Raw genomic sequence first — 8,865 nt, forward strand, 5'->3', positions numbered from 1 at the left:
AACCAATTTTACTACACCACCTAAACCATCTCAAGAAATTACTCAACCCCCTTACCCATAAAGGTTGCTTGTTAAAAACCCGGAGGTCCTACCAAAATGTGACTTAGAGGTCGAACTACGAAATGTCTGTGTGAGGATACCCTTGTTGCAAGCCATCAAGGATATTCCAATTTATGCCAAGATTGTAAGGGACCTTTGCATTAAAAAGCCAAGAAGAAAGAGGAAGGATCCCCCTGTTAAGTTCCTCAAAAAGAAACGTTTTCAACTTGGCGTCTGGGCTTTGTTATACGACAGCAGGTTTAAAAAGTTCAAAGGGAAGTTGTCAACTAGATGGCTTGGACCTTACTAGATAGAGACAGAGACAATGTACGACAATGGCTCAGTGAAAATCAAGACTATTGATGGAGAGAAGACCTCTTTTGTCATTAATGGACATCGATTGAAAGTTTATCACAAGCCACTATCAAAAGAGGATTTTGCCAATCATGTTCTTCAGAATTCTGGAATACAACTGGTCGAAGAGAGGAACCCTCCTCTCACTGATCCACCTCTGTAAGTTTTACTGCATAATTAATTTCATTTTGTACATATATGTATATAGGTGTGCTAATGTATATGATGATTTTTGTGTTACTAACAAATACAAAAGTTGAATGTGTTCTCATGTAGATAAGCAATAAGGAGAACATCTGCCAGGAGTAGGTTTATTCCTTTATCCAGCCCTGGTAGATTATCTATGGAAAAGGGGGCTTATGGAGTTTTCTTTAAGTTTTTCAGACTCCTAAAAATTGAAAATACCATCGAGCATGAACTAAGCTGAGCTTGAGAAAAATCCACAAGAGAGTGAATGGAGTTTTCTTTAAGTTTTTCAGACTCCTTAAAATTGAAAACACCGGCGAGCATTCACTGATCTGGGCTCGAGAAAAATCCACAGAATAGTAGTAGTTAGGTGATTTCCCAATAAAATGGAAATGGAAACAAGAAACAAAGGTCAGCTTGATCTCAAGAAGAGGAAGATATCCAACAACTCCAAAATATTTTTCATTACAGAACCTTGGAACCTGATCAGTGACTTCTTTTGCTTCAGTTTCAACCTCTTCCATTGCATTTTTTTTAATTCTCGCACCAATGTGTATTGTTCATTTCCTTGTTTGTTCCAATAAATGGATTTGTATACAGCGTCCGCAATTATCATTATTTACTCTAGCTAGACCTTCAGAATGCGTCAAGTTACAAGAGAAAACCTGTAAAATATCAATTTGGAGATTTCACTAAGACATTTGCACTCTCTGTGTTCATCTTGTATTGAAGCTCTCTGTGTTCATCCGATACTAAAGGAGCTCATTGTGTTCATCAAGTACTGAAGAAATTCTCGGCATTCATCCGATACTGAAAGAAATGTTTTAAGTGTAATCTGGTAATGGAGGTATAAGATCAATATTTTTACTTTTTGCTATTAAGGATTCATATTAATTGTGCGATGACATATGATTATCCTCTTTTTTATCACCCTTTACTTGCTAGTCCTATAGTAATCCTAGACCATTTACCTTCGAAAAAAAATTCTTTTTGTATGATCAAATGGGATGGCTATGGTAATGATAAACTAAATAATTGATCCTAATCTAAGCATGTTATCCCTTATTCCACCCTCATGGGTCATTTAGTGATCGCTGCACCTTTAAAAGAATTGTCACAAATTCTTGACCCCACTAGAATCTAGACTGGATTGATGTCAATATGCGGTAATCTATATCTCAAAATGCAATTTCTATGTTTTCTTATAATAAAAATATCATTATTTGATCTTTTACTCTCTAATTTCTCTGATTGGTTCACATAGATCTTTGGATTTTCTACTCTTCCAGATTCGTTTAACATTCCAATACTTTATCAATTCAGCGTTTTGGTACTCAGCTAGTTCAGTGTTCCGATACTTGGGAAGCTCAATAATCTGGTATTTCATCCAGTACTCATTCGACAATCTTGCACTCGTTAACCACCTGCACACCTATCTAGTACTCAACCATAGTTGTGTTCTCAACAATCTTTCTCACCACACGCGTGCACTCATCCAACACTTGACCCGTGACCCGAGATTTTGGCTAATGCGCTCACCACAACCATTCCATTGTTCGATTACAGTAACCAAATTGCTCCACAGTTTGATTCTGGTACCAACTGCTCCAGTTGTTCTAACGTTTAACTCTAGTGCTCATATTCTTTGTTCGATGTTGATGCCTGTATTCCATTGTTCTATTCTGGTGCAAGTGTCTACTGTCTGATTCCAGTACCATACTTCATCTTTAGACTTAGTGCTTCAACAAACAATCCACTCTGGAACCAACGAAGTTGTTGAAGACATCTCATTTACTTCGTTACCCAAGATCCACTTCCTCATGATGACAAAGTTAGAAATGTAATTTCAATTTCATTATACAAATTATTGTAATAACCCTCTTCCTTATAAAAAAGAGGTATGTTGAACAATTAAGTTAATCAAAATCTTTCTTGAATGGTTAATAGTTAATCTCTTCGTCTTTGGAGAGATCCGAGAAGGGAGATTAGGTTGGAAACAAAGCACTCTGAGATTTGTAATGTTAATATTGTAATCTTTTTTTTCATTAATAATATGAACAACGATTGTTAAAATCATTGTGTTATTCTACTTCTTAGCTCTGTAAGTCTTTAGCTTACCTAGTAGATCGGCAAGGGCCCACTAAAGCCATCAAGGCAAGTTTTCCCTTTGTTTAAGTTATTAAATAGTTTAGTCTTTCCAATTTTATTTTACAAGTGATGCTTTCTTAGTTCAAATTGTATTTGTGCTATAGATTTAAGATTAATTGTTTTAAGTACACGTTGGGTAAAACTTGAGATCTCACATTCACCTACATGCGCCACCAGTGAAGACTCATATTTCCTGTACTGATTTTGATTGTCTTGTTTAAATGCATTGAAATGATTAAAAGTCACAGGAAACAAAGTTAGATGCATCTTGTTATTTCATGAGCCTATAAATGGAGGAACTCGTTCCTTGATTTAGAATATTCAATTGCAATACTTAAGCATTGTCTGGTTTTTCATACCATTAATTGTGTGAAGAAATGAATTACAGTTCATAGAATGAAGTGTTAGTTTGTAATACTCACTATCTAGACCGTACAGACAACATGACTTATCTATTGTCAACACATATAGTGCATCATCAGATCTACTTATTATGATTCCCTAAGTATCGAGGCAAACACTCAATAAAAAGTATTATCATATATAATATATATACATGATGCCATAACAAATTACCAAAACAATTCCCTCTTGACCCTTTTTTTATTAATCATGTTTCTAAACTAGTTGATCCAAAATAGCCTAGAATATAATGACTATACAATCATATTTTAATTCCATCAGAAGTATCCAAAACGATTCGCCCTTTGATTAATCACGAGTTAAAATAATCTATACAAACTAAAGAATTTCAATCACAAAAGTTTCTTTATACACAACAATATGAAAAAGACATATTCGATGCTTTAATAATTGCAATTATATCAATCATCTTAATTTGGTAATTATAGAAATAATTTAACACATTAATTAGACATCAAATTTGGATATCAGAACCCCCATCCCCTTTGTAAGATTCTCTCACACGGACATGCATACTGATACTAAATGGATTTAATTGCACAACGCCTCATCAACACACATCGGTTAAATATAGTAAAATTGCATGGGCATGACTGTTTCATTATTTTCAGTCATCTTTCAATCATCTCAAAATTTTTGGGCATTCGCTAAAATTGCTTGTATGGCTTCTTTTCTCATCCGAGAATAAGAGATTATTGTATTAAAGTGGCCCAGTAAAGAATCCGAAAGGACCCTTGAATGCCCATAAACTTTACTTCACATAAGCCCCCAAAATAAGCCTAGACAGTTGCATCCAGTGATATAGAAAATGGAATAAGCATCAAAATAATGACGAGGATTCACAACGCCTAGAACCCTTGATATTCGATCAGTACAAAAAACTCAGCAAGAATCCTTCTTTGCACCTCGTATAGTTTAAAATCCACGCAAATTACAAACCTCTTGTGTGAATTAAATTTCAACGTCTTCACATGAAATACTATTGGCAACCATCACATAACTAGATTGTCTTAGGCACCTTCATAAATTCAAAGTTATGCTGAGAAAGTTACACCTATTGATCATTTGATAGCAATATTTATTATCACCAAGACAACAGCTTAAAGCACACGAATGTCACCTAAAGAAATAATTAAAAGCGAAACTCCTTGCCATAAATAATAAAATAAATATGACATCGTTTATATTTGGCTATTGGAAAAAATATATATATTCGAAGAATATGCCTTCAAAGGTTTACTGGATGCTAAAACCAAAACAAAAGTATCCAAGAACGGTGGACTTTCAACTACAGAGAGTAAACATGCGCCGTACATCTTTTTCAAAATTCAACACAGTAACCAAAAGAAAGACTAAACTAACAAAATTAATTTGACCAAAATGATAAAATAGTAACCCTCAACTCTGTCAAAGCCCACTCTATCACACTTAGTGGAAAAAAAAACGGATTCATATAGCAGTGAAGGCTTTCTTTGCAGAACCACTGCTAGAACCCGCAGGAATCACCTTCAGAACATTAAACCTTACAGTCTTGGACAAGGGCCTGATACAAGCAAATCATATAAAATGTTAACAACCAATAAAAACACTAAAAAAGAGTCACAGGTTTTAGTGGATACTCCCATAAATAGATTTACCTGCATTGCCCAATGATAACATGATCCCCTTCTTTGACACGGAAACAGGGTGAAATATGGGCTGGTATGTTCGAATGTCTCTTTTCATATCTGTTAAGTATGCATACATTCAAAAATTACTACTTAAATGGAACTGTACAGAAATATAATTGCAATTCACTATAATGTTCTCTAGTTACCTCTGATATTTCTTGACAAAATGGAGATAGTCCCTACGGACAATAATTGTCCGTGTCATTTTAGCACTGTAACATGTTCCAGCTAATATACGACCTCTTATCGAAACGGTACCAGTGAATGGGCACTTCTTGTCGATGTAGGTCCCTACATAAAAACCAAGAAAACTTAGTTTACACAATCCAGTGGAGAAGACAAAAAAGTTATAACGGGCAAATTCGTTTGTATTGACAAATATCGTTAAGAATGACGGCAGCAATATAAAATAACATGCACCAACCAGAAAATATTTGCCCCAATCAGTGGAAACCAAAAAAGAAAACGAAGAGGATTGCGCAACGTGTGTTCAAAGAATTCAAAACATCCTACAAAAAGACTTTTTATTGTATCAATTTGGATGATTCATCATAGCTATTTTTGAATCACAGCAGCTACTTCCCTGACTTCACAGACACTATATATTCTGGTAAACAATAAGAAAGAAATGTGATTCTGCATTCAATTAATTCATATGGATTGATAGCTAAAGATCTACAGCAAAGTGTGAACCTGGTAAGTGATTGATGCATGTATTGGGCATGAGAAGCCTGTTCTAGTCTATACTAAATTATAAAGGGCTCTTGTTTACAGCTTTAATTGTGTTTTTATCATGATGGAGTCAATTTTCAGTCTTAAATATGAAGACTTAAAATGTATTTCAACCTCAAATGTATTTATGGGAAACAACTAAAAGGCAGTGTTAGAATTTTCTCCAGAGTCCAATACACATGGATCAAGTAAGTTACATTTCAATAGGCAAGCACGGAGACATTTCAAATGGCACCAGGATCCCTGCTTTCCAGAGGGTGATAATTTTCAATCTTATGGGTGGAATCATGGCAATTTCCTTGCATGCAGGTGGCATGCAGCTTCAGTCTTCTTGGGAGAAACACCAAGATGGTCGATGCCCACATAGGACACTAAAATGTCTCCAAGTAATGGGTAGCACTAAGATAGTCACAAGATGTTCGTTGCCACAATCAAGCATTCTTGTCCCATCGAGTTCCCAATATATGTTGTTAGTAGAGCAGATATGATCTCAACCATTCTGAGTTCATTCAACCATACCCCCATACTAACAAACAATATTTTGGGAATTCATAACAACTGCACCATTTCTATATCTGGTATGTCTTCTTACTCGTGCAACCTTGCTACAAGGAAGCATTTTGGCATTGAAATGGATAATTTAATAGAAACAACAATTAAATGCACAATAATATATACAAACAAAATATATCGCAATAATCAAATCTGCCCAGAATTTAATCACCATACCTTGAATAGCTTCTTTGGGGGTCTTGAAGCCAAGACCCACATTCTTCCAAAACCTGTTGCCACCTTTTCCAGGACGTTTCCCCTTCCCAGACTTCTTAGAACTGCAACAATATAAATTAAGGATCAAAAGAGAAGCAAATCAAAAGATTCTAAACATGAAATAAAATCAAATAATACTGCAATATGATTACCTGAGAAAGACTTTTGGTTGCTTTAGAAAAGCTCTCTCGGTCTATGAAAACAATACAAGGAATTTGTATCAGAGATGTCCCATTAGTTGATAATAATGACAATACTAACAACAACGTTTTCACTGTTCAACCACAAATACAAGCTTCAGAGTGGCATAGAATATTGGAAAAAGGAGTTTGGCTTCTGTTAAAAGGGCTTGTTATGGTTAACTGCTTTTTTATAAATATACCCATCCACCAATATTTGAGCATAGCGATAGAATAATAGAATGGATGATCGGAGAGCTTATCCCAATATTACATATATACCCAGACCCTGCATTGTGATTAATAGCTTTAACATGAGCTTGCAACTCCAAACACGCAAAGGAACCATGACAAAATCAAGAACTCCGTTTGATAAAAGTAATAAAGTCTAAACTCAAATCCCCATTGTTTAAAAAAAATAAAAGTCTTGGGCAAATCCTGAGCTGGCCGTTCGTAAGAAAACTGGAGAAAAAAAGACCAGTTAAGGCACCAACACATTGGAATATCTTGTTTTTATTATTAACAAGATCCTAATAAAGTTGGAATCATGGAAAATTTGTTTACTAATTTATGATATTTCCAAAAGTTTCCAAATAAGGACCAAACAGTCTAACGCGAATCCTCCAAGCCAGACTAACAAGGGACCAAAATAGCTTTTGGCCATTCTACACCCCAGATTACTGAGGGTCTAACCAGTAAACACTTATCAAATCTGGGGCATTAATCAATGCGTTGAACCATTCCACACAAAAACAAACGCCATACAAAACTTTGCCAACGAAACAAATCCCTGCATTAGCCATATTTCAAGTGAATCTCAGCAGGGAGTGAATACCCCAACGACTAGAGCCCTGGATCCTTGCCTTATTGCATATAGCCAGAACAAGGGACCTATGCAGAATGTTGTCCACAAACAACGCAACCTTCTCACTTTCTAAATAGGGCAGACAGCAGTTCAATGCGAAATAACTGGTAATTGCAATGTATGTCACCTTGATCAGCGCTAGAGTCATACAAAACAAAACCGCTGCAAATAGCTTAAGCCCCAATCCCACATTTTTCATAGGAAGAGAGACAGGATGAAAAAGAAGGGTTTCCTTATCAAAAACTGGATATTGTCGGCCAAACAAATGTAAGAAAAACAACAGCTACCATACAAACGACATGAATCTGAAAGAGCTCAATAAACCAAAATCTTCTCCACTCCAGAAACTCACTTGTTATTCTGCGGAAACCCTAAAAAATCCAAAATACATAAAACAAACCATGAAAAGCCTTGAAGGAATAGAGCTGGAATACCTGTTCTGCCATGGCTGCAGGAATTCAAGGTTTCTAACTTCGCATTTCAAGGCCTCGGCCGCTCCCGCTCCTACCTGAGAAGTTCCAAACAAAAGAGTAGAAAATGGAAACCCTGGTTATTTAATCCCTATAAACCCTAGTTCGATCCTCCTTTCTTGTCAAAACCCTAATTGGTAATTGGGATAAACTAATTAATATCTCTAGGGTTTCTATTGAGGCGTCATAAAAGTTGACTTGCATTTTGCAGCAAGTTTGTATATGGCTTTATGTATGCAAGCAGCGCTTGCTAGCCCCCAAGTGTACACAACAAAATTTTTATTGAACAGTTAGCTGACTCGTAAATTAGATACCAGAAAATAACAAATAAATCAAATAAAGCATGTAATGTAAAGAGTTTAGATACCAGAAAATAACAAATAAATCAAATAAAGCATGTAATGTAAAGAGTTTAGATACCAGAAAATAACAAATAAATCAAATAAAGCATGTAATGTAAAGAGTTATGTTGGGTATAGGCTAAATCATTAATTTTCAAATGCAATATGGTGACGTTATATTTTTTTAATGTTATTAATGGTATATGTTTTTTTCCTGGTATTATTATTCTTTTTTCTCATATCATTGATGGCCTTGAAAGGCAATTGGAGATTCTTAATGACTTCTTTAAGCTCATGAACTACAATTTTTTATGTTATTAATGGTACATGTGTTTTTTTCCTGTATATGATTTATTATATTTTTTTGTCTCGTATCATTGATCGCCTTGAAAGGCAATTGGAAATTTTTAATGACTTTTTTAAGCTCGTGAACTATTAGTTACCTTAAAAAAAATTAACTTTATAGTTTTCAATGTTTATAAAATTTAATGATTATTATTACATTTTACAATTATCTTAAAAAAAAGTTAATGATTACTATTACATTTTACAATTATTTATATGTTAATGTTGATTAAATCAATATTGTTTCTAAAAATTGAATTAATAAGGATTATGTTTTTTTAGTTTTTTCAAAAAATGATGTTATTGTTTTTGAGATGTTTAGTCTATGATCTTTTTTTATGAGAT

General features: G+C 34.6%; 1 protein-coding gene across 1 annotated transcript; it reads right to left on the reverse strand.

Moving 5' to 3' along the window:
- Window positions 1–4,311: 4,311 nt before the first annotated feature.
- Window positions 4,312–8,106, reverse strand: LOC149146669 (small ribosomal subunit protein uS17z). The gene is made up of 6 exons (XM_089446662.1): window positions 7,799–8,106; window positions 6,473–6,513; window positions 6,282–6,382; window positions 4,967–5,111; window positions 4,788–4,877; window positions 4,312–4,693 (listed from the first exon to the last, which is right to left on the reverse strand). The coding sequence occupies exons 1-6, from the start codon at window positions 7,808–7,810 to the stop codon at window positions 4,600–4,602; spliced, it is 483 nt and encodes a 160-aa protein (XP_089302788.1). The 5' UTR covers window positions 7,811–8,106; the 3' UTR covers window positions 4,312–4,599.
- Between the last annotated feature and the right edge of the window lie 759 nt (window positions 8,107–8,865).

This window comes from Pinus tabuliformis, chromosome X (assembly GCF_031772625.1).
Source record: "Pinus tabuliformis cultivar Carrire ecotype Pingquan chromosome X, CPIR1, whole genome shotgun sequence".
NCBI lineage: Eukaryota > Viridiplantae > Streptophyta > Pinopsida > Pinales > Pinaceae > Pinus > Pinus tabuliformis.